The 25,738-nt window shown below is 54.6% G+C and overlaps 1 protein-coding gene across 2 annotated transcripts in view; it reads right to left on the minus strand.

The window, feature by feature from the left end:
* Window positions 1-3,056: 3,056 nt before the first annotated feature.
* DGAT2 (diacylglycerol O-acyltransferase 2) overlaps window positions 3,057-25,738 on the minus strand; it is a 33,498-nt gene continuing 10,816 nt past the window's right edge. The window contains exons 1-8 of one of the 2 annotated variants that reach the window (XM_059708407.1): window positions 24,452-25,433; window positions 20,826-20,954; window positions 15,479-15,586; window positions 15,007-15,077; window positions 8,718-8,922; window positions 7,946-8,120; window positions 6,469-6,671; window positions 3,057-4,251 (exon numbers count right to left, since the gene is read on the minus strand). In XM_059708407.1, the coding sequence (XP_059564390.1) occupies window positions 4,097-4,251; window positions 6,469-6,671; window positions 7,946-8,120; window positions 8,718-8,922; window positions 15,007-15,077; window positions 15,479-15,586; window positions 20,826-20,954; window positions 24,452-24,533 (1,128 nt within the window). In that variant the 5' untranslated portion in view covers window positions 24,534-25,433 and the 3' untranslated portion in view covers window positions 3,057-4,096. Of the gene's footprint in view, window positions 4,252-6,468; window positions 6,672-7,945; window positions 8,121-8,717; window positions 8,923-15,006; window positions 15,078-15,478; window positions 15,587-20,825; window positions 20,955-24,451; window positions 25,434-25,738 lie in introns of those variants that run through there. The other variant, XM_059708408.1, reaches the window with a different exon arrangement.

Raw genomic sequence — 25,738 nt, forward strand, 5'->3', positions numbered from 1 at the left:
CTGAGTTGAGGGGGAGGGGGCTGAGGCTAGGGACCTCTGCTCCCCCTCTCTGAGCCTCAGTTTTGGCATCTAGAACATGGGCACGACAACCCAGTTGCTGGCTCCTGTCAACCCAGGTGCTTCAGCAAGCGGAGCCCTAGGCTGGACTCCTTAGGGGGAAGGCCTGGGAGGTAAGGGCGGGGCTGGGGAGTACCCTGCATCATCCTGCAGCTGGGGGCTCAGCAAAGGGAGGAGTCCCTGAGCCACGTAGCCTGCACTGCCCACCAAGCAGCCTGCCCTGGTGTGCTTACTGCACTGTCACTGCCGAGGAGCCCCTGGGGGAGCGGAGACAGGGCTGAGGCACGGCCACAGGGCTGAATCTCCCTGTGAGCCCCTGCAGGGAGAGGTCTAGGGGGTCTCTCCTGCCGGAGCACAGAGCTCTGCTGTCCCCAGAACCTGGTCAAAGCCCCAGGAGGGGCAAGGAGGGGTGTATTTCCAGAGACTACTGCTCCGATGACTACAGACTGGCCTAAACAAACAGGAACATGTGCTCTCCCGTTCTGGGGCCAGAATCTGAAACCAGGGTGTCTGGGCTGCGCACCCTCCAAGGGCTCCAGGGGAGGGTCCTTCCTGCCTCTTCAGCCTCTGTCCAGCTTTGAGGTCCTGTGAGTCTGCGATTTTACAATCTCTAGCTTCTAGCCCAGGGGTTGAGCTGGACACGTGTCAAAATGTGAAAAGAAAACTTAGGCAGCTGCAAGGAATTTGCCTCAGAACCATCTTCAGTGCCCCCTAGTGGCCACATCTGGGGAGCAGAAGCAGAATCATGGAATTGACCTTCAGGCTGAAACCGCTGCCCCACCTTCAAGGTTCAAAGGCAGAAGGTCTCCTGGAAAAGAAAGTTCCAGTTCCTTCTCCCAAGGTAACAACTCCCAACCCCAGGCGGTGCTCACAGCATTTCCCCAGGTCTCTCCACCCACAACTTAAAGTGGAGCTGGCCTCTGCTCTGCACAGGCAGCTGCTACCAGAGGTCCTCAAACTTTTTAAACAGGGGGCCAGTTCACTGTCCCTCAGACATTCCACACATGCGCACTGCGGGCTCGGGACGAGTCGGCTGCTAAACAGGACAGGCAGCGGCGGCAAAAACACCCGGCGGGCCGGATGAATGTTTTCGGGGGGCCGCATGTGGCCCGCGGGCTGTAGTTTGAGGGCCCCTGTTAGACATACAGTAAGTACATTGTGCCAGGCGAGGTGACCCCTCTGACATTTGGGGCCTGGTTATGCTCTTCCTTAGGCAGAGATGGTGGAGTGCCCTTGTGCACAGGTGTTCAACCTTCAAAAATTAATACTGAGCCCTGGCTGGTTTGGCTCAGTGGATAGAGCGTTGGCCTGTGGACTGAGGGGTCCCAGGTTCGAATTCTGGTCAAGGGCATGAACCTTGGTTGCGGGCACATCCCCTGTGGGGGGTGTGCAGGAGGCAGCTGATCGATGTTTCTCTCTCATCAATGTTTCTAACTCTCTATCCCTCTCCCTTCTTCTCTGTAAAAAATCAATAAAATATATTTTTCAAAAATTAATACTGAAAATAATGGCCTACGTTTGTGGGGTGACATAGGTTAAAATTAGGACTTAGCCTGGAGCCAGAGACTGAGGGTCACGGCTAGCCTGGCTGGGGCTGGGATGGGGCAGAGACTCATCACAATACAGGCCTTTCCTCTGTCCTAAAGGAAGTGTCTGTCCTCTGACCTTGGCTCTGTGGCCCGGGGCCTGCCTGGTGCTACGGAATTCAGTCTCTGTGGGCCTTTCCAAGGCACCTCCTTTCTCCACCCTGCTCTCCTGCCCACCTAGAGACTCTGGAGAAGCCAGCTCCCCACCTTTCCAAGCGAAGCCCCATTGCAGATCTCTGGACACCTCTCTACCGCCACCTTTCCATCGTTCAAGTCAGCAATGCTGACTCCTCTGTCGGCATTTACTGCTCTGCCCTTCAACTCCTTCTTGGCAAATTTCCAGTCACCTTTTGCATCCCGGCTCAGGTATCAGGGTTCCAGTTCAATGAGCCCCCCAGGCTGGGGTAGGGGCATCTGGTCACAGGTCTGACCACCCTGCCTATCCTCAGCTATTTCCAATGTTCGCTTCTGCTCCCAAGGAGCCCCCTCACAGCTTCTGAAACAAGAGCAGTCCCTGGGGTGGATGAATGGCGAGGCCAGGCACCTAGGCAGTCGGGAAGTTGGAATGAGGCCCTTTAGTCTCAGCTAGGAAGGGTTTCCCAGGTGCTTAGCACTCACTGAACTGAATGGAATCAGAACAGAGAGATGGCATCTTATAAGACCCGGATGTGGCATGAAATCACTAGAGTGACAGCAGCCAGAGGTCTTCCCCTTCATGGTATAACTTAGGCCAGGGGCAAGGAACAGCGTGTGAGCAATCCCTGAGGACCTTTCCAGCTCAGCCTTGCCAGGACCTTGCAGCTGGACAGCAGCCCTTCAGCAGGTGTGGTAGGAGGCTGTGAGGGGGCTCCAAGGCCCCCAACATGCCGGTATTCACTCCGTCTGTAATCTTCGTGAGTGTGACCTGGGCCTCAAGATTTGTATCTAATGAAGAGAATATGGCAAAAGTGACAGGTGATCACTTCCGAGATTAGCTTATAAAAGACTGTGACTTCTGCCTGTACTCTCCTCTGGCTGACGGAGGCAGCTGCCATGCTCTGAGATATTCTATGGTAAGGCCCATACGGCAAGGAACTGAGAGTGGCCTAAGAGCCAGTGAGGAAGTGAATTCTGCCAACCACCACGTGAATGACCTGCAAAGTGGACCCTCCCGCTGACACCCTGGCTGCAGCCTTGCGAGAGGCCCTGATGCAGAGGCCCGCTAAGCCAGACCTCGACGACAGGCCCCCAGAAACTGTGGACAGTGTTGTCTGAAGCCACTAAGTGTTGGACTAATTTGTTATATGGCAACAGATAATTAATACACCACCCAGGGCGATGTGGGCCAAAGGAGCGCGGGGAAGGGGCCGTGGCAGGGAGCTACGGTCTCCCCAAGTGTCAGGGGCAAGATGCAGATGCTGCCCCAGCAAGAACTCAGAGGACGCTCATTTTTATTTATCTGTTTAGGAATATACAAAAGTCTGACATGGTACAATGGTCTCATCAAGAGAAAACAGAACACACAGAAGAAAGGCGGGGTTTCCTCCCTGGCCCCCATCCTCCCAAAAAGGCACACACATCTGACGCGTGGGTTCGGGGGCTCCTATCCGGAAACCAATCTGATGCTCAGAAGGCCAGGCTCCTCTGTGAACAGGAAGAGGGGCCCCTTCCTCACACCTCCCCTTGGGGGCGTGGGGTTAAGCAAAACGAGGCCACCGGAAAGTATGGGCTTCTGGCCAAGGCCTGGTCAGGGCTGGGTCCAGGTCACCAGCCCCCTGAGGAAAACCAGTCACTCCAAGCAGAACGTGGTAGCTGGATAATCCAAGAGACGGTATGCCTGGGCCAGCCCTGCTCGCGGCACAGGCTCATCACCACCCCCACGGTCTCTGCGGAAGCCAGTCCAGGCTCAGGGTGAAAGACTGGGAATGTGGCAGAGAGGAGAATCGCTGGAACGGTCCAGATGCTCTCTTCAAAACGGGGACAACTGTGCCTTCGAGGCTTCCCCTTGGCCAGAGGGACTAGTCCTGCCGTCCAGTCAAGGCAGCTGGGACCAGAGGTGTTTGTGTCGGGAGCGGCTTCTGCTCCTCATCCTCCAGGGGCAAAGAGCAAGTCATCTAACTGGCCCGGGTCACGAGCGGCGGTCCTTCTTCCCCAGCCAGCCAGGCCCGCGCGCGCTCTGTAACTTCAGGAATGGAAGAAGAGGGGCTGGTTGGGAAACTCTGAAGGCCCCGAGGCGTTCGCCACCACCTAGAACAGCACAAACTGGGAGGGAGCAAGCCTGAAATGTTCAAGCGTTTCCCTTCCTAAAAAAGACCTAACATTTTCATGGTTTAACAAAATTATTATAATTTCTTTTAAATAACCCACAGACACCCATGACACTTCCAAATTTACAGAACAAAAAGCACTCGAGAACTTGGCGGGAAACGGCTGGCGGCCCAGCGGGGTCCTCCGGCGCCTGGCTGAGGGCTGGCTCAGTTCACCTCCAGGACCTCGGTCTCCGGGAGGCCGAAGCTGGTCTTGTGCTTGTCGAAGAGCTTCACCAGGGCCTCCATGTACATGGCGTGGTACAGGTCGATGTCCTGCTGGGTCGGGTGCTCCAGCTTGGGAATGGTGATGGGCTCACCCACTGCAGGGAAGGGGCGGAGGCCTCTGGTTAGTCCGTGCCATTCAGCCCAGCCTCCCTGGGTGTTTACCCTGGTGTTGATGGCAGCGACCCTGTGCTACGTGCCGACCACGTGCCAGGAACTGTGCTGAATGTGCTCTGCCCTAGGTTGTCCTTTTGCAGATGAGAGGACTAAGGCCCGGTGGCATGGGAAGGGACCTGCCCCAGACCACAGAGCCACGAGGCAGGAAGGGGGAGGAAGCCGGGCTGCCCCCACTGCACTCAGCTGGGAGCTCCTGTGAGAGCTGTGGGATCGGGGAACTGCTTTGCTGTGGCCCAGCCCTGGGCAAGTGACTTTGCCTCTCGGAGCCTCAGCTTCCTCACCCAGCACACAGGGGTCCTGCCTCAGGGGGCTGTGCTGAGGATTCTGTGACTCATGACATGCTCTGAGAAGTGTGGTAAGTGTGGCAGAGGGAGAGGGCAGCATTCATACTTCTGGGCATTGTTTTCTTTCCTAATCCTGTTTCATCTCCGTACCCAACTCATCACCAAGTTCTGTCAGAGACATTTCTGAAATTTCTCCCAAGTTCTCTTCCCTCTCCACTGCCATTCCCTCGATCCAAGTCTCCGGCTACCCAAAAGCCTCTGGCGTGGTCTTGTGGCTTCCAATTTTGCCCTTTCTAATCCGTTTTCTATCCAGAAGCCCCAAGGATCTCTTTAAAATGCAAATCTGAACCTTCCCTCCCCCAAACTATATATATATATCCGAGGCTGAAGTCATGTTTATTGGGATAAAGGGGCATGTGATGACCACTAACAAGTATCTATTGGGAAGGAGGGTGCAGGGAGTGGTTCCTAACACCGCCCCAGGAACTCATTCCTAGATATAGAGGGTGCTGGGAGCAGTATGATCATCTCCTGGCGTCTCCCCACCACCATAGGCCTGGGGGAGCCAAGCAGATGGAAGGTGAGGGTGGGGTCTCTCAGTTCCTGGAGCAGCTGGTCAGAGCCTAGAGCCCACACCTGCACTCCATGCTTTCAGAAGGCCTGGAGCTGCCCCCCGACCATCACCACAGCCTGCACAGCTTCCATCATGGGGATATCTGGAGTTCAAAGCCCCCAGACTGGGGTCCCCCTCTGGAGTCACCAGCTTCAGAGACCCGTCCATCAATACCATAACCTTGTCTTCCTCTACGTGGGTCACCTGTACTGGTCCTCTGTGCTCTGTTTGAGAGGAGGAGGTTCACAGACAAATTCCGTAGCTCTCTGCCTTTCTCCTTAACACCTCCTCCATTCCCAAGCAAGTCGGCTAAACCACACTCACCATAGTGGTCCCAGCTTTCCACTATTAAAGTGAAAACCAAATTCCTTCACGATGCCCACAGGACCCCATCCCTGGCCAGCTACCCCAAGCATGAAAACGTCTCTGCTGCCTTACAGAGAGCAGAGATGGATGGGAGTGTCTGGGTCACGTGACCCGAAATGCAGGAAGTCAGTCTCCGCGTAAAGTACAGAACAGAATACCCGGCCCTGATCATTCAGAGTACCTATGTGAGCTTTGGCCCCTCAAGTCCATAGCCTGTGGCCCACATGCTCCTATGTGATCTCCAGCTTGTGAACCATTAACACACACACAACCCCCTACAAGAGATAATTCTTTGGAATCCTCTACATGATCCCAAATAAACCCAGAACAACATCGGTGAAGGCCAAGGGCAGCCAGTTTTTTGCAACACTTTTCACAGGACTATGCTCTCCAGTCATGTTTTCTTTCTGTTCCTCAAAACTCTACACAGTCTTGCTTTGGGAACTTCACTTAGACTATTGTTTCTGACAAAAACTCCCTCCTCCCACCTCTTTTGCTGGATAATTCCTATTCAGCTAACAGTCTAAGAGTCACCTCCTCCCTGGGGTCCACTATGATCCCTGAGCATGCCGCACGTCCCACTCACACCCCCTGTTGATCTTTGCTCTAATAGGATCTTCCCTGATAGACTGCTGGGCTCTGCAAACACAGAACTGCTGGGTCTTGTTTTGTCAGCACAGCTTGGCTCACAGTAATAAAACTCTACCCCGTCACCCCACCCCCACCTCCACCAATAATCCCCCTATGGCAGCACCCACATGTCCTCCTGGTTTAGAGCACGAACATCAGAGCCAGGTGGCCTGGACTTGGATCCTAACTCCACCACTAACTCGCTGTGCCCCCCAAGTTCAGGGTCTTCAAGTAGGGAGGCTCACCGACAGTGGTGATGGGCTTGGAGTAGGGCACCAGCCCCCAGGTATCAGAGGAGAAGAGGCCTCGGCCGTGGAAGATGCACGGGGCGAAGCCAATGTACTTCTGGAACTTCTTCTGGACCCATCGGCCCCAGGAGCCCTCCTCAAAGATCACTTGCTTGTAGACCTCATTCTCTCCGAACGAGTAGGTGGGAACCAGGTCGGCTCTGGAAGGGAGAGGCCAGGCCTGTCACTCCCCAGTCACTGGCTTCAGTTCCTCCTGTCAGCCCTAGAGGCCCTGGACACTAGCCAAGCTCCCCTCCCCCAGGGCTGTGCCAGAACCCCCCGGGGGGTCCCCAACGTGTGTCCCCTCACTACCAGGTTCAGATGGGCCCCTGCTAGTGACTGGGGAGCATGTCAGGACTTTGGGAGCACTGGGCAAAGGGAAGGTGGAGGGCCCTGCTCTAGCAGGCCTGGTCTCTCTCATCCTCCAGGCCTGCCTCTGCTGGAAAGCTCTCCCTGTCCCACACCCAACCAAGGCCTCTCTCAGTTCCGTGTCACAGCCCTCCAGACACCGTGTTGTTGCTGTCTGTCCCTTCATACTTCCCCCTGCCCTGAACACATGGACTGGGTCTGAATGGTCGTGTGCCCTGGGCCTGGCACAGGCTGGGCCTGAAGAGTAGCCTCTTCTAGAGCCTGGGGTAAGGTCCTGAGAGCACAGAGAGGCGTGGTGGGTGGGGCCCAAATGGTTAGCGCCATCCCTAACTGGTGGTTGATTGCAGGCTACATCCTCGCCCACTGCAGGTCTACCATTGCTGGAGGTCTGTCACCTCAAAGCCCTCCTCCTGGGGTTGCCCAGAGCACAGAGATGGGAAGAAAACAGTGGACCTGGAGTCCAGGGAGCTTAGCTCTGCATTTTACAACATGACTCCCCACTGGGCCACTTAGCCTCACTCGGTTTCCTCACGTGGGAAATAGGACGTCACCACCGGCAGGGTTGCTGTGGCATCCAAGGGGACTGAGAAGTGACTGTGCTCTGTCCAGTGGCATGTGCTGAACAGGTGGCTACATAGAATGTGCCTCTGGTTTTCTAGAAAAGGTCACAGACACCCAAGCTGCCCAGCTCCTGTCCACCTGCCCTTAGCATCACCCCTCCGGGGAGCCTCGCTGCTGTCTCCAACCACGCCACCCTCATTTCTGCTAGCAGCAGGACACAGTTTTGGCCCAGGGCATTGTCCTGTGTATGATCCTGGCCTCTCAGCCCACCTGCAAGGGCTCCGGGGACACAGGCCGCTCCTCTGCCCTACTCAGACGCCAAGGCTATTCTTGGACAACTTGGCCTGAACCTCTGGGCTCCACCCTCCCCTCCCCCACCACAGGACAGTGGATGCTCTTCTGTGCCTTCCTGGCGTCTGGGCCTCCAGGAGCCAAGGAGCTGCTGACAGTGTGTACGTTGCATGTTTGTGTGTGTGCGTGTGTGTGTGTGCGCGGAGGCACTCACCCATGTCGCAGGGCCAGCTTCACAAAGCCCTTGCGGTTGCGCAGGGTGACCGCATTCTTGCCGGGCATGGAGCTCAGGGACTCGGCTGCGCCCCCCACTACGATGATGATGGCATTGCCACTCCCGTTCTTTGAAAGCAAGTAGTCTATGGTGTCCCGGTTCACAGGGCAGATGCCTGGGAGGAGGGAAGACACACCATCAGGGCTCCCTATGTCGCCCCCCACACAGTCATGTTTAAGCAGACTTGGGCCCCAGACCTAACCCTGTCTCTTCGAAGTTGCATGGCCCTCTGTAAGCTATTCTTTTTTCTGAGCCTTGGCTTACTTATCTGTAAAATGGGGATGACGATACAAGGTTGCTTAGGTAATTCATTCATTTGGCAAATACTGCCTGAGGTCTTAAGTCTGCCAGGCGGATGCCAGGTGCTGGGAAGCCCAGTGAATCAGGCTGCTGGGGGTCACGGTGGTCGGGGGAACAATGACAGTGCCATGGACAACAACCAGGTTATGCAGAGGGCAGCACGGGGCTGGGGTGCCCAGAAAAGGGGCCAGAGAAGGCTTCCTAGGGAAGATGCTATCCAGGTTGAAGGTTGAAAACTTATACACAGCTCTCCTGCTCAGCCCTGACCTGCAGTGCCTGCAGCAGGCTGCATCGCTCAGCACGGGACCAGTGTGGTGTATTGGCTTCCTGGCCAACCTGTCCTCTGGCTCAGTGGAGAGGCTCAGGTCTTGACAGTGGGGCACAGTAAGGACGAGCAGCCATGGGGTCTCACCTCCGGACATCAGGTACTCCCTCAGCACTGGCATCCGGAAGTTGCCGGCCAGCGTGGCCAGGTAGGGCCTTATGCCGGGGAACTTCTTGCTCACTTCCGTGGCCTCTGTGCTGAAGTTGCAGAAGGCACCCAGACCCATGATGCCGTGGGGGTGGTATCCGAAGATGTAGTTCCTGGTGGTCAGCAGGTTGTGAGTCTTCACCAGCTGCAGGGGAAAAAGCTTGGGTGAGAGGAAACTGGCCAGGGGCCGGGGTCCTGAGGCACACCCAGAAGGTCCAGGAGAGGCTGGCTTTGCCATACCCCTGGGACTCTGGGCCTCAAGGACTGGAGTGACGCTCCACACCTGACCGCAGACTCTCATCACTGGGCCACAGTGCCAGGTGCTCGTCAGCTGCCATTTGGACAGCAAGTCCCCGGGGCGGCGGGGGGGGGGGGGATTTCCCCTTTGACCCCCTTATTTCTCCAGCCAAATGCACCAGGTCCTCTTATTCGCACTCAGCCAGCCTCCTGTCTCCCTTCCCCCTGGGCCAGCCTCCTGACCACAGCAAAACGACTATTCTACAACCCAGTGCAATCCCTGTACCTCTCTAGTTCCCACTGGGGTCAAGTCCAAGTCCTAGTCTGGCCGGAGAAGAGAGAGTGCAGCCTGCCTGAATGGAAACTCCCTTCCAGGCAGCCAGGTTCTACTTGGGCTCTGATGCCAGAAGGACAAGGACAAGAACAGCTCTTGTGCCAGCCACAGTGTGTGTGTGGAGGGAGGGGGGAGTAAGGGAGGGGCAGCTGTGCAGTAGGGCAGCTGACCTGTGGTACTTCCAGCAAACCTGTCCTGGGATGCTCTAAGGCAGTGATGGTGAACCTATGACACGCGTGTCAGAGGTGACACATGAACTCATTTTTTTGGTTGATTTTTCTCTGTTAAATGGCATTTAAATATATAAAATAAACATCAAAAATATAAGTCTTTGTTTTACTATGGTTGCAAATAGCAAAAAATGTCTATATGTGACACGGCACCAGAGTTAAGTTAGGGTTTTTCAAAATGCTGACGCGCCGAGCTCAAAAGGTTCGCCATCACTGCTCTAAGGAATGACTGGCTTCCCCAGGGGCCACCTCCTGCCCTGGGGTTAGGGTTAGAGGGTGGGGTGGCTGGTGCAAAGTTTCCCTAAACCCTGAGCAACAAGAGGCACCTACCCAGCATCACAACAAACATGATGGAGGGGAGGTGCAGAGAGGGGTGGAGAGTACTGGTATTTTGTTCAGAAAGCATTGCGTTTTTTCTGATTAGAAAAATAATGAATATCACAGAGAATTTTCAAAATACAGAAACTTCAAAAAAAAAGAAAAGAAAATCAAAAGCACCTGTTATACCTCCATCCAGCTAAATCACTCTGTATTGAGTCCTTTTTCTACTCAAACATACACATACTTTTTTAAAAAAATCACAAAACTGAGGTCATATGGTTGGTATCATTTTCATATAATTTCCAACCAAGTATTATCATGCCCTATCTATTTTTCCTTATCAAATTTCCTCAGTAACATATCTTCTCATGGCTGTATTATTCTATCATGCAGCTATGCTACATGTAATGGAACTATAATCAAACCCCTACTGATGGACCTTTAAAAAGCTGGCAAAACTTCCCTCAGAAATAATGCTTCCATATGGAACAGAGTGTGGAATCTCAAAGGGAAGGCGGGGGAGGGTGGGTGGGAGGGAGAGAATCAACCAAAGACCTTGAATGTATAACCCATGGACACAGACAATAGGGTGCTGAAGGCCTGGGGTGGCAGGGATGAGGGGGGAGGGCTGGTGAGGGTTAATGGGGAGAAAAGGGGACATATGTAACACTTTCAATATAAAGAATTATTTAAAAAAGAAAAAACAATGCTTCCATGAATACCTTATTTATATCTACATGTCTAATTATCATTTTTAAAAATGTGTTTTTATTCAGGGGCGGGCAAGAAGGGGTCAACCGGGAAAAAATGGGGACATATGTAATACTTTCAACAATAAAGGTTTTTTTACAGCCCTAACCAGTTTGGCTCAGTGGATAGAGCGTCGGCCTGGGGACTCAAGGGTCCCAGGTTCGATTCCAGTCAAGGGCATGTACCTTGGTTGTGGGCACATACCCAGTAGGGAATGTGCAGGAGGCAGCTGATCGATGTTTCTCTCTCATCGATGTTTCTAACTCTCTATCCCTCTCCCTTCCTCTCTGTAAAAAATCAATAAAATATATTTTTTTAAAAAGATTTTTTACAAAATATATGTTTTTATTGATTTCAGAGAGAGGAAGGGAGAGGGTTAGAAACATCTAACCTGGAACTGAACCAGCAACCTCCTGGTGCATGGGCTGGCACTCAACCACAGAGCCACACAGGCTGGGCTGATTATTTTCCTGAGACAAACTTTAATGAAACCGATCAGCTGTGCTTTTCCGGGGCCTGGGTTGTGGATGTGTCACCTGGTGGCTTTCAATCATTTTCCCCGTCTCCCAAGCCTCTGCCTGGTGGGGCATTTGGTGAAATGCGGTGCCTTGGAGCACTGTGCAGTACCCAGGAGCATGCAGGCATCTGGCACAGCTTTGATCTCTGTGTGCCACACTCTCCGCCCCTCAGGGCTGGACAGAGTGTCCATCCTGCAGAGAGGACACTGCTGATAAAGGCTCTGTTGACATCCCTGCTCTTGTGTCCCCTGACTGTTTCCTAGGACAAAGTCTCAGTCCCAGGGGGTGGCCAGGCCAGGCTACTGGCTCATGTGAGCCTGGGACACATTCCTGGCAGTCACTCCTCACACCCTGCCTGTCAGGGCAGGAAAGGCACTCACATAGGCTTGTGTCACCCTGGTACCATATAGAGGGCACCTCGGCACCAGAGAAGAGCAGAGATTTGCCTGAGCTCACACGGCAGGGCGCGGTGGCAGAGAAACCCAGGACTGAGAACCTGGGTCCTGAAGCAGACAGCCTTGGTTCCTATACCAGCCCTGATACTGGCTCACTTTGGAAACTTAGGGCAGTCCCTCCTCTCTGGGCCTCAGTAGGCCCATCTGTGAAATGAGACAGATGGACAAACAGAGATTTTAAGCTCAGAGTCTTCCATAGTCCCCTCTCCAGAAACGCTGCCTATACCCAGACACTGCCCACTGCTCTCCCAGGCAGCCAGCAGTCCTGGTGGCTGCTGCGAACACATGAGCCCCACCTCTGCTGAGGGAGGGATGCTCTCTGGGCCAGCCGAGCTGCTCTGGTAGGAAAAGCAAAGAGCTCCACCAAGAAGGGAGAGAGGACGTATGGGTATTAAGTACGGCTAAAAATTATTATACAACCATTGGCAAGAGGCTGAGGAAAGGGGTGAGACAGGAGGGTCACACATGAGTCCACAGAGCATCAGCCCTGATGTCAGGTCACCAAGGCCAAAACCCCTCACAGAGGAGGAGCCTGAGGCCTCAAAGGGCAGGAGCTTGGCTGAGGTCACCTGCAGGCAAGGGCAAAGCCAAGGTTGAGACTCCATGCCCTGGCCTGCCTAAGGCCCCATGTGACTTTGGTCCTCGTGCCCCAGGGCGTCTCAGGGCCAGCTCCAACTCATCTTGTGGTTCCAACTCCCAGCTGATTTCTTGGAAAGAAGGTGTGACAAGAACACAGGATTTTGTTTTGTCTCGTTAAGAAAGATCAGTGGGCAAGGACATCTGCCTGTCCCCGTTTTGACTAATAGTCATCAGGTCACCCTCTTCTGGGTTGAGGGGGTGATTGGCCTCAAGGAGGCTTCCCAAGGGGCAGGCCACCCTGAACACTGGGGCCTGGCCCCTTAGGTGAGGGCCCCAGTAGAGAGAACAGAGTCCATAGTTCCTCACAATTAACCATAATTTACCACTTTTTATCATAGGTACAGCTCCGTTTGCACATGAGACTAACGAGGCTCAGTGAGCTTGATAAAGTGTGCCTGTGGTCCCATGAGCCGAAAGTGACAAAGTCTAGCAGGACCCATTAGACGGTGAGCTCACCTGAGGGCAGGGGCCAGGGCTGACTCTTCAGTGTCCCCAAGCCCAGCACTCTGTGGGGAGCAACAACTGATGCTCAGTGAATGGAGTGACAGAGCAAGAACTCAACCCAGGTCTCCAACGGCCAAGCTGAGAGAGGGAGACCGGGAAGTGGGGCTCAATCCAACGGGGAGATCCGGGACTGAATCTCTCCCAGAGAAACAAGCAGTAGGAATTCAGTGGGAAAGAACCTAGAGCCTGAATTCTAGTACTAATGCTGGGTGGACTCGCTGTGCAACCTGGACCAGTCCTTGCCCCTCTTTGGGACTATTTCCCCACCTCCAAAATGATGCAACATTCTGCTATGATGCAACAGTCTCCTAGCAACAACAGCCTTGAATCCTCAGGAAAAGGGAGGAGTGAGAACCCTGACGCTGAAGTTTCTGGTAAAAGTGGGTTCAGGATGGGTAGGCAGAAGGAGCTGGCCCCAGGGCGCACCCCCCCCCCACAAACACACACACAATATTGGGTGCAGTGGAGGAATGTGGGGGTCCACCAGCCACCTCCCCCAGGCAGCAGGCAGGGTGTCTCAGTCACTGACTCACGACAGCAAACACACACCACCCTGTGACATGCACACTTTCACACTCACACATGCTGCCACCACGCTTCCAACCCCATTGCTCTCTGCTGGGTTACCTCAGCAGCTAGGGTGTGCCGGGGCTGGGGTGCTGAGTGAGCTGGCCAGACAGGTCTTTCCCCTACAGGAAAAACCTTCAGGATTCTGCCAGACTTACCCACAATCCACCAGTCACTCAAATGCACCAGGGCCCAGATGCCTCTGCCTTGCCAAGCTAGCTTGCAGCCCACAGGCAGGGGGACAGAGATGAGGCCGACAGACCATGCCACTATTTATTCTGCCAGGACCTGGGGGCTGGCCCCAGAGAAGAGAAGACGGGCGCTCAGAAGACCGGTGTGGAGGTCCCGGAGCACCTAATGGTGCAGCAAGGAAACCCAAAGACCAACTTGGTCTAAACTTGCTTCATAAGGGGAGACTGAACCCTGCAATGGGACGGTGCCTCACGCAGGGTCAGTCTGGGCCTTCCTGCCTCTGTCCTCCAATACTGCAGGAGGCCTGAGTGTCTGCCCAGGTTTATTCCCCAAGGCCCTGCTGCACAGGGAGGCAGTGTGCTGTGGTGGCAAGAGCCCAGACTTCGAGGCCAGATAGCAATTAGAATCTTGGCTCCACCCCTCACTAGCCTCAGTCAGCTTTGCTACTCTGACCTTCAGTTTCCTTTTTTTGTAAAAAAAGGATAAAGTTAGTATCCCTTATAGAGTGCCAGGCAGGTTAAAGTAGACTCCTCATGGTGGGAGGGGGGAGGTGCTGGCTCCTAGAAGTCTCCCAATAGATGGAGGTCCTCGCTCTCCACACCACAGGCTTCTCCTCCAACGTGGGTACCTACGCTCTCATTGCTGTCCCTGCCTCTTCAGTGCTGCTTGTCTTTGGGATGGAGTTCTAGGGGCAGCTTCTCCAGGAGCCTTCCCCAGGCACTTCAGCACCTAGGGTCTCTCTCTCCTTTCACTGCACTTCTCATTTCCTGGGCCTTAATTCCCATGGCCATGACCGCCAGTGACCCACCTGTGACTGGCCGAGAGAAATGCTGTTTCCATAGGAGTTTCCCAAAGAAAGCAAGCCCCTCACACCTATTGTTATCCTTGGTTCAGTGCTATCCTTGCTTCAGGCCAGATGAACTTGGACTACTTAAGTATAGCTCTTAAAAAGTGCCCTCACATTTTAAGTTATGCCTTTAATATTCACAGAGAGGCAGACAAACAACGGCCATAATATCTGCTATTACACCTGCTCCTTATGTCACTCAGGATCTGTGTCCGAAACATCTTTTAGATCCAAGTACCAGAACAAGTCTTATTTACCCAAGGGACTAGTAAGCTTCTTCTTTTCCAAAAACAAGAGCCAACAACTATCACGTTTCCCCTTTCACCTTGGTTGCCAGGAAGCTCGGAGCTAACGATGAAGTTCAACCACCATAACTTTGTCGACTATTATGGCTGAAATACTAGGATTTTCCCCCCAAGTCTTGATTTTTCTATTTACTTGGTATGACATTATATGCCTCCTAAATTGCTCAAATCCTGCATAAATTGGGGAAGAGTATAGACAGACGCTCATAGTGGGAGATGTCACATGGTTCACCGCAGCATGTGTGGTCACTGTGGATGGGTAGGTTAAGGCTTGAATTCACATTTCCCACCCAATCCCACCCTCCCAAGACAATGCCCCAAAATCTTTACCTGGATGGGAAAGTAGTCTCGAAAGTAGCGCCACACAGCCCAATTTCGGACCCACTGTGACCTCCTGCCACCTTCCAGAGAACAAAATACAGTGTTGGGAAGGTGTGGGAATCAGGGAGGGTGATGTTTGGGCAAGAAGACAAGACACAGCCAGTGTGAAACACAGTGGGTGACTATCCCCCGCCCCCTTGCAGCATCTTTTCCTCCTCCCCCCTTCCCACTGGGCCCCTGCCAAGCTCATTCCCTCGTATTATGCACACCCTTGATTGAGTGTGAGCTCCTATGAGGACCAGGATGGCTCCTTTGAAGCGCTTTTAACCCCTCCCTCCACCCACTCTCTGGCCTAGCCCAGTGTGTTTTACACAGTAGATGTTAAGTAAAAAGAGGCAACACCCACAATGAGGAACCCCAGCTTGTGCAAGAGGGGGGCTCCTAGGGCGAGGGTGTGGTGCAAGGAGACCCAGGCCCTTACCTTTCTTGGGCGTGTTCCAGTCAAACACCAGCCAGGTGAAGTAGAGCACAGCGATGAGCCAGCAGTCGGTGCAGAAGGTGTACATGAGGATGACGGTGCAGGCCACTCCTGGTGGGCAGGCAGATGGACACAGGTTAGGCCCTGTCCTCCCTGGGTGGGCCTCCATCTCCCCTGGGCAAAGGCTCACTGAGCGACTGAACGTTTACCATGGTGCTAAACTAGGCACAACCAAGGCCATGGGCATAACCTGGGGAGGAATCAAGGTCATGGGCATCTCCGAGATCCTGGCGTTGAGGTGGGCTCCATGTTGCCCCGGCAATAGCGTCAGAGATGAACTTCAGCTTCTTGTGAAGCTGCACTTAGAGCTGTTCCTTTTGTCTTCTCCTTGCACGCTCTCCCCATGCCAGTGCCCAGCACAGTTACTATGGACAAGGGAGGGACCTACCAAGTGCCTCCACTCCCCAGGACCTGGGCTGAGCCAGTGTGAGGCAGGGTGACACTGACACCATTTCAGAGATGAGAACACTGAGGCTCTGGAGTGGTGGTGGTAGGAGGGTAACTTGCCCAAGGTCACCCAGCAAAACAGTGGCAGAGCCAGGATTCAAACCATAAACCGCACCAAGCTTTAGTTATTTACCAAAAATTAGAAGCCCCAGACTGCCACTAGAGCAGTGGTTCTCAACCTCCTGGCCCTTTAAAGACAGTTCCTCATGCTGTGACCCAACCATAAAATTATTTTCGTTGCTACCTCATAACTGTAATGTTGCTACTGTTATGCATCGTAATGTAAATATCTGATCTGCAGGATGGTCTTAGGCGACCCCTGTGAAAGGGTCGTTCGACCGCCAAAGGGTCGCAACCCACAGGTTGAGAACCACTGCACTAGAGGGACATGAGAGCTGAGGATTCCTGCCCCAGGAGGAGGGCCGGCCACCTCCTACATGAGGAAGTGCCAGGTGGCCCCAGGCCAAAGCCCGGAGCCCATCAGCCCCACCTCTCAAACCCCCAGCAGGATACCGAGAAGCCTGCCTGGGGCCAGCTTTCCTGTGTTCACTTTGTTCTGGGCCTGCTGGCCATAAGGTTGAATGACCTGGCACTTGGCATGGAGAGAAGGAAAGGCCATGCCAAGCCTGGTTTACCTCCTGGCTCAACCCTAGATGCCCTCAGCAGGCTTCTCTCTGTCCAATTTCCCAGCCTCAGAAGCTCAGACTTCAGCTCTTCAAGACTGTTCCCCAACATGATACTATCCCCCCGTGTGGCTCTCACCTCTGAATTCTCTGCCCGAGGGGGCCATCACTTCTTTGCCCCCTAGCCTCGGCACAGGGCCAGGCGCAGCGGGTACGCATGCTTGGTAGAAGCAGGCCTGTGTCCAGTACCCTCTCCACTGCCCTGGCTGCATGCCCACCCTCTGCTGGTCAGGGGCGCTCTAGGGCTGCCTGGCTCAGGATGCCATACTCTCTTCTTCCTGCTGAGCCTCCCCTGGTTTCCCAGACACAGACTCTCCACAGTCTCAGGGCAGGAAAATGGCCGTCCCTTGTCATTCAGAATCTAGTCCTGCTCTCGACTCCTGAGCTAGCCTCTCCCCAAGGCGGCTGAAAGCAGCACAACTGTCCGGGGAGGGGCGGTGCACACAGCGTGGCCAGGCGTGCCGTTTTCCAGGACCAGCTTAGGAGCGTGACGTCACAGGCAGGGAAGATGGGTCTCTAGGGAAGCACCTGCCGCCTACGGAACCGGTTAGAGGCAGCCTGTGAAGCACTTTGGTGAACGGCCACGTCTCACTCACAGTTGAGCAGTTTGCCACTGGTCCCCTTTCTTGGGCCTGGGAAAGAGCCAGTAGGTATTCCAGCTCCTAAAGAAGCCAGGTGGGCACTCCAGGTGGGCCTGGGCGGGGCGGTGAGGCTCCAGCCAGGGGCCGAGCAGCCTGGAAACCTGCTGTCATCAAAGCTAATTCTCCTGATGGGCGGCAGGACTAGAGAGGCGGGGCCCCAGGCCCACCCTCGATGTCCGGGCTCTCTGCGAAGGTGGGAGTCCCTGCCCACTATCCTCACTCCTGGCTAAGGCAGCCTGGATGGAGGAAACGAGAACAGGTGGAGCGTCTGGAGACTGTATCCCAGTTCAGGACTTTCTCAGCGGGGGTCCCACTCCCCCTGCTCCCCCTGTGGCCACAGCCCCTCTCACAGCACTCATCGTCTGCCTCCCCCACCAGACTCCTTCCGGCAGCTGGCCCTTGAGCCTCTGAGCACCTTGGGAGCTGGGAACTGGGTCAGATTAACCTCTCCAGCCCCAGCAAACAACACAGGAAAGGCTTACTGAGCAAAAATGAACTCAACCATGGAATGACCTTCCTTTATCAGAGCCTAATCCTACTTTTCGAACAATGGGCTCCCTGCTCTACCCTTGTAGGTCACAGGGCTGCAGAGGAACCAGTGCTGCGGTCTCTGGGCCGTAAACAACTGCTTCAAGGCCCCACTGGCTTCAGTGTGGACGGCTCAGGGCCACCTGCACACCCCGCCCCCCGCACCCCTCCCCACATCTCAGTGAAGCTCCTGAGACCGGAGGCCCGTGAGCAGGGCCAAGAGGCAGCAGAGGGTCCGTGAAGAGCACGAACATGCTCTTCCATGAAACCCTGGCCCTGCCACTCACAGGCCGCTGCCCATCCCTGACCCTCAACCTCCTCACAGGGTGCTGGGAAGATGACATGAGACGGCATGTGAAGAGGACTTAACACAGTTAAATGTCCAATCAAAGGACTCATGGACTTGGATGGGGGGAAAAAACATCTTAATTCTTACCCATCTCTTATGGAAATTCAGTATTTCCTTCATTTACAAATGTAAGAGACCACAGTAGTAGTAGCAGTGCTGTTGACAGTGACACCAATAGAAAACAAAGGTGTTTTCATCACATTTATAGCAGGTGCAGATATCTTGAAAAATCATTAATTCGCATCACTACTTAAGAGTCAGAGTAATGATTAGTCCTGCTGCTAGATCTTTTTATTTACTATAATAACAAAAAGCACAGATGGGTTACTATATGTCTAATTTGATTTCTTAATGTGTGTTTACCTATATTTCAACATCCTCAGTTTTCTGTATCAGTGGCTTCCTTTTAAATCCAATGTACTTAGTATTACACATTTAAAAGCATCGAGAGACGTTTGCAGCCTTGATCAGAATGCCAGAGGAGTCTACGCAGAAAAATGGTGAAGTGGCTCTGTGCCAGAGGGAGGCCGATGGGGCCACAGCAGCCTCTGCCAGCAGAGTTGGGTGGCAGCGGGAGGGAGAGGCGGGGTGCTCAGGGCAGTAATTAGCAGCATTTCAGCCAACCTGCCCATCCAACCAGGCGTGGCTCCCACCTACAGGAGGGCGTTGGGAAGATGCTGGGCCGGTTTCTGGGCTGTGGTTGGGTTTGATGGATTGTTAACCTACAGCTTGGGGCCAGTGACTGCCATGTGCTGTGTGGGCTGGGGTTCTACCAGCTGCTCAGTTCCCCATCAGCCACTACACAGGGAAAGTGGCGGCTCCTCAGCGCAAATGGGGACTGAGGGAGCTGGTGCATCAGAGGCAGGGATGTGGGAGGCTGGGGTCCATGGTGTCTTTTCTTGGTCCCACTTCCTTCTCTTGTGATTCTGGCCAAGGCTCTACCCCCACTGGGCCCTACTTCCTGCCTGAAAATGGAGGGGATACACTGCTCTCTACTCTAAGTAGCCGCATGCAGGCTGAGATGGGAGCTTGGGCCCCGAGGGAGCCAGTTTAATTGGTTCTATTCCCTGGACCAGTAGTTTTTTTTCTCTCTCTCTCTTTTTTTTAAATATTTTATTGGTTTTTCACAGAGAGGAAGGGAGAGGGACAGAGAGCTAGAAACATCGATGAGAGAGAGACATCGACCAGCTGCCTCCTGCACACTCCCCACTAGGGATGTGCCTGCAACCAAGGCACATGCCCTTGACCAGAATCGAACCTGGGACCCTACAGTCCGCAGGCCAACGTTCCATCCACTGAGCCGAACCGGCCAGGGCTCTTTCTCTTTTTGAGGCCATATGTCCCTGTAAGAATCTGGGGACAGCAATTGCCTTTCACCCCAGAAAAATATGCACAAACTGTCACATAGAATTTTGCATTTAATGTCAGGGGTTCGTGGACCCCCTAAAGTCCACTCTTGGGTCTAAAGATGAAGACCAGCTGTTTCAGAGTCTCACTGAACCTTCGTGAGTTTCTATTTACTCACTTGTGAAGTGAGACGTCAAGGAAAGACAGAGCAGGTGCCTGGTACATTGTGGGGGTTCGATAAATAGCACCCCTGTCCCACCCCTCTGCCCTGCAAAGGGAGGGAGGGGCGGCACAGAGCTGCCTGGAAATGTGGTCTCTGAGGCCCCTGCGCCCCTGGAAGGACAGTTGCTCAGCACTGACAGGGGAACTCCCGATCATCCCCATTAGACGGGACAGTCCTGAAGGGTAGCCACCCACAGGGACTCGCCCACAGGTGCTGGAATGTACTCCATGCTGCTCTGAGCAGGTTTGTCTGCCTGTGAGCTGGGAAGCCACTTATTATGCTGGAGACTCGGGGGCCTGGGGAAGAGAAGAGGCTGCTGGGAGGGCAGGGCCTACCCCAGGCACGGGGCCTCTCCTCCGCCCACACAATCGGTGATGTCCTGCCCCTGGTCTGGATGGCAACCAGGGAGAGAGGGCATCAACCAGGACTTGCAGAAGCAGCGACCCAAGCACTGACGTGGGAGGTGTTGAGAGAGAGGAGGGAGCATTGGACGGGGCCTGCGTTCAGCAGGGGGTGAGTGAGGGCCCACTGGGACCAGGCCCTGTACCAGCTGCTCTCATTCCTTATCTTGAATCTCCACAAAAGCCATGTGAATTGGGCAGCATTTTCTGCACATTCAAAATGAGGAAACTAAGTTTCAGACAGCTCAGAACCTGCGTAAGGGCACAGAGCTGGTTTGTGGTAAAGCCAGGGCCCAAACCCAGCATCACAGCCCCCGAAGGCAAAGCAACATACCTGCCAGAAAATGTCTGCTGGAGGCAGGGTGGCACATGGGGAAAACATAGGTTTGGGGGTCCTATGGATGTGAATTCAAATCTGTGTGACTTTGGACAAGTTACTTACCTTCTCTGAGACCTGGATTTCCCATCTGTAAAATGGGAACCGTACCACCACCTCCCACTGACTCCCACGGAGTCCTCCCGCATGCCTGGGGTAGGGCGCTGAGTCTGGGATCCAGAAGGTGGTAAGTAGGAGGATGCTCTTTCCCCGACCCCTGCAGAGCAGAGCTCCTGCTCTAACCTACATGGGGAGGTGGCCCCTGCCTCCCCTCCCCCTGGAAGGCCCAGCTTACCCAGCACGAGGAAGGACAGGACCCATTGTAGCACCGAGATGACCTGTAGCTGCTTTTCCACTTTGGACCTATTGAGCCAAGTAACGGAGAAGAGATCCTGGAGGGCAGAGAGGATGCTGGAGCCGGTGCCTGTAACAGGGGGGAGACGTCAGCCTGCTGCCCCCCTTCTCTCCAGCCTCAGAGTCCCCGACACCAACCTGCCTCCCACAGGCCCCTTCCTAGATGGGAGAGGAACACGGGCCACAAAATCACACAGACATGAGTGGAAATTCTAGCCCTGCCATGCAGTAGCTACAAATCCTGGGCTGTTCACATGCCTCCCTGGACCCCAGTGTTTATACAAACCCAATGGGAATGGTGTCCCCTCAGAGGGTTTTGGAGACCAAATGAGGAAGCCAACGAGGCTGGGGGAGGCTCTCCATCACTGCCGGTTCTCTTCCTTCCCTCCACCCCCATCAAACTCCTGTCCTACCCTTTATCTGGATCTAGTACAAATATTTAACCTTTGCTATCTGTCTGTGAGGCCAAGGACAGAGGTTCAACATCCAATTTGCAATGTTTTTGCTCCATCTGTACTTTGAGCACTCTGAATCCCTACCCCACCCCCTTGTCCCCAGGACTGATTCCCTTTCCAAGGGGCTGAGGCCTCTTGCCCACACCCCCAATACCACCGAGACCACCACCACTAGCACCATCAGAGGGATTTACACTTTTAGTTTCATCTCAGTGCTCAAAGCTTGGGGCCTAAAGAGGAATCAGGCCTTTGCTTTGCAAAGGACCTGCTGGCCAATGAGCTCAGGCTGCCTGGGACACTGAGGGCTGCAATTATGTTCACTACCAAGCATGTGCCAAGCCTGGAAGTGAGGGCAAGGTATGCTCACTTAATTGGCTCTGTGGCTCGGTCCCCCAGGATGATGCCTTGGACTTCAGTGATTGAGGGGCAGCCAGGCCAGAAAGCCTGGTGACTGCAAGAGAGGCGGCACTGGGGGAGAGCCTGGGCGAGGCTCCTAACCCATACCCCACTCCTTCCAGCAGCTGGACCAAAGGAGTGGAACAGTTCAAACCCCATGTCTGCTGAGCCCCAACTGCATGCCCCTCGCTCAGCGTATCTTCACTGAGTGCCTACTGTGTGCTAGTCAAACATTCCTTCACACCACCCACTCAGCAAGGCTCCAGGCACTACATCACAGTCTTGTCCTTGAGGCTATCATGGCCTTTCACACTGGCCTACTGCTGGGAGTGGAAGTGGGAGGGAGGGGTCTAGGGCAGTGGTCGGCAAACTGCGGCCCCTTGAGTCTGGCTCCTGCACAAAATACCACGTGTGGGCGCGCATGTACAGTGCGATTGAAACTTCGTGGCCACACTCAAAGGGCCAAAGAGCCACATGTGGCTTGTGACCTGCGGTTTGCCAACCACGGGTCTAGGGGCTTAACTCAAGCCTTTGCATTTCCTCAAAATCTGTAGAGCAACAAGGTCACAGCAGAGTTCAGAAAGGAACATAATGCTCATCAGCTGAAAGTCAGCAATTGCTTTGACTTTTAGGAGGAACACAGGTCGCTCAAGGCAGACACACCAGTCCTGTCCTCTTTCCCTGCTCTACTGGGTTAGAGGGAGGGGGCTTGGTCCAGCAGGACTCAGGTGTCAGTTCAAATCTTGGATCCACACACTATTGTGACCCCAGGCAAGACCAAGAGGGCTCCCTGACAGGGTACGATACATGTTGAGTGCTCAATAGCATCTAATACTCCAAAGGCATAGGTGCGGTAGAGGTGGCAGTAGGTGAAATCACTGAAGCAACTAAAGAGGCTGGGCCACAGAGGCATTCCAGAGGTTGGGCCCATAACTGGTCCTTCACCCTCTCTCTAAAAAATCCTACCATCACAGGTCTTCTGCACCCCCATACTTCCCTGATGACCCATCCTGGAGACTGAGGGCCCTCGGTGTCATCTAGAAGAGCCAATAGGATCACCAGGGAGACTGCGGAGAGGAGCACCGACTTGCACTGGGTTATGCAGGCAGCAGAGCCAGGGTTGGAATCCAGGATTCCTGCCGCCTGCTCAGGGCACCTCCCTTTCCCCCACAGCAGGTGCCGAGTGCCCATGGGACACAGTAGGTCCAAGGGTGAGCTGTGCTCAGAACCTGGGGAGGGACCTGGGGGAGGGAAGTGAGGCCCCAGCATAGGCCTGAACCCTTGGTCCAAGGGCTGGCCTTCCAAATCACCCCCTAGCAGCTGGCTCTGCCTCCTGAACTGGGCCAGAGGAAGTGAAGCAGGGGCCCTGGCAGCCAGGAGTAGGCTAAGGGCTGGGGAAAGTCCCCGCCCTGGGCCTGGGGCAGGCTGGGTGCTCTAGATGGAGAGAAGTCAGAATGGACTCGAACACCTTCCTACTCAAGGTGTGGTCTGGGAGCTGTTTACAAATGCAGGATCTGGGGCCCCAGCCTGGATCTGCTGAAACAAAATGTGCATTTTAGCAAGATCCTCAGTCCAAAGTCTCAGGTAGGGCAGGTCTGGGGTGGGGGCAGGGGCGGAGGAAGGAGCTAGGGGCCTCTACCTCTACCCTTGCTTGCGGGGGGGGGGGGGGGGGGGGAGATAAGGGGAAGGGAAGCGGGGAGGGCAGGCACCAGAGGGAAGGACATCAGTCACTGAGTCATTGTCTTATTTGGCCACTTCCTACTGCAAACAGGACCCCAAGGCCAACAGCTTGAGCAGTGCTTAAGGAAAGGGCTGGGGTCAAGCCCCTGCCCTTGGGTCAGGGCCAGCCACCTGGCAGCACTCATCACCATGTGGCGCTCTTGCTTGTGGGGGAAAGAAAGATGTAACAATTCCCCATTGATGACATACCCCCCATTGAAACAACTGAAAAGACCTGGTTCTGCTCAGCGTATCAGAGATCCCCGACAATTAGATAAGGGCAGCGTGCAGGAACTAGGACCGTCTTGTCCAATCCTGACTCGGACAGGAAGAAGAGGGCCTAAGAGACTCCCCCAGGCCCCATAGCAAGTTGGCCAGAGCCAGGCTTTCCCCACACCATGCAGTCTGTTCTCACCCAGCCTTGTCCCAACTATGGCCGACAGCCAGCTCTGCAACCAAGTGGGAAATCGAAGTCCTCTGAGGAATGGCAGGTGTCCCTGTGGGGGTCCAGGAAGAAGCTACCATTGCATTCCTCAGGCCTGGGCCTGCTCGGCTGCCTCCTGTCCGCAAGGGTCAGACCTGGCTGACCACAGCGCCCAGCCCGAGGTGCTGGCCTGTCCAGGATACTGAGCCCCAGCCCCAGTGGAAGCCCCGGGTGGGCCTAAGAAATATCAAGTCATTGCCTCTCTGTCTAGAAAGCCGCTCCTTGCCTTGTCCACCTGATGACCCCCTGACAATGAGACAAGACAGATCTTTCAAAACCCAGATAAGGTGAGCCTTTGGAGAGAGGTCATCTTTCCTTCGCTGAGATTATAAACTCTAAGGCCCGTGCAAGCTTGGAACTGTCAGGGGCTATATTACACCCACGTCCACCCCTCATCCCCACCCCCTGCCCCAGACAGAGAATCTGTCTGAAGATAAAATCAGGAGAGGCCAGTTGAATGGAGAAATAAGACAGAGAAATGGAATCCTCCCTCTGGGCTCTACTGTTCCTCACCTTGTACTAACTGCTGATCACAAGTCCATTCTCCCATCACAGTCGGAGCTACACAAGGGCCAGGCCTGGGTCTGATCCACATCTGGGATCCCAGGGCATGGCCAGAGTGATACTTAGAAAGGTTTGCTGAGCAAGAAGAAGAGCAGGTCTCTGTTCTGGCTGCTCCTCAGGCTCCCAGGCTCCCTCCCTGCCGTGCTGGGTGATAGGTGTGCTGCCCACGTGGCCCATAGAGCTTCGGGGCCTCCAAAGCCCTTCCACAGGCACTCCAACTCCTCACCGAGCCTGGCAGTCGGGCATCATCATTCCCATTTGATGGTGATAAAATGGCTGAGGGAAGCGACAGGGCCAAGGTCATTAACTCAGAGGGTGGCAGAGTTGGACTCGATTCAGCCCCAACTTCCCGGACTGCATGCTGCCTCTATGCTACAGGTGCCCCAAGTTCCTTCTCTCTCCTCCCCACAACTAAGTGGGGGAAGGCTGGGAGGGCACGGGGAAATGAATGACTTGTTTTCCTCCCGAGGGCAGCCGGGAGTAGGCATCTTGTGCTGTAGGTTAAATCGCAGTGGGCCTTGGGGTTCCAGTCCCAGCTCTGTCAACAATGCGTTAACGATGGCCAAGCCACTCACCTCTCTGGGCGTCAGTTCCCCATCTCTAATAGGGGGGTAGGGAGGATGAACTCTGCAGTCTCTTCACTGCTTGGACTCTGGTGTCCACCCTCCTGAGGATGCCACCCCCCTGCCACCTTGCAAGTGTCTTGGTACAGTTGCCTAGCAAATAGGAAGTGGGGCTTCAGCTGGGCACCCCCAGGCCTCGGCCAGTCCTCACCGCTCATCTATCAGCACCTCCTCTGGCCCAGCTGTGGCTGGCAGGGGTCCAGCAGAAGCTAGTTGGATGCCAATGCTGCAATCAGATGCTACCACTGCCACCTTCACACCGAGTCCTGGGTGGGGCCGGCAGGGAGCCTCAGCATCTAGCCAAGTCACAAGTCCAATCTGCACCCTCGGCACCCCTGCCCCAGCCTCCCTCGGCACACCGTGCTCAGAACACCCTCTCAGCACGTCCACTGCAGCTGGTGTCTACTGATGTGGCCATCCTCCTCTGCCAGTGTCGCCTGAGTGCCAGGCTGGGACCTAACTCATCTGTGTGCCCAGAGCCCTATGTAGGGCCTGTGACAGTGGAGCTCGTAGAGGTTTATGACATGAATGAACTAACCCAGAGGCCCCCGAGGTGGCTGACGGCCTAGAAGCCCGAGTTAGACTGGGCTGCCTGCTCCAGCCCCATCACTGG

The sequence above is a fragment of the Myotis daubentonii genome, chromosome 9 (assembly GCF_963259705.1).
Source record: "Myotis daubentonii chromosome 9, mMyoDau2.1, whole genome shotgun sequence".
Taxonomy (NCBI): Eukaryota; Metazoa; Chordata; class Mammalia; order Chiroptera; family Vespertilionidae; genus Myotis; species Myotis daubentonii.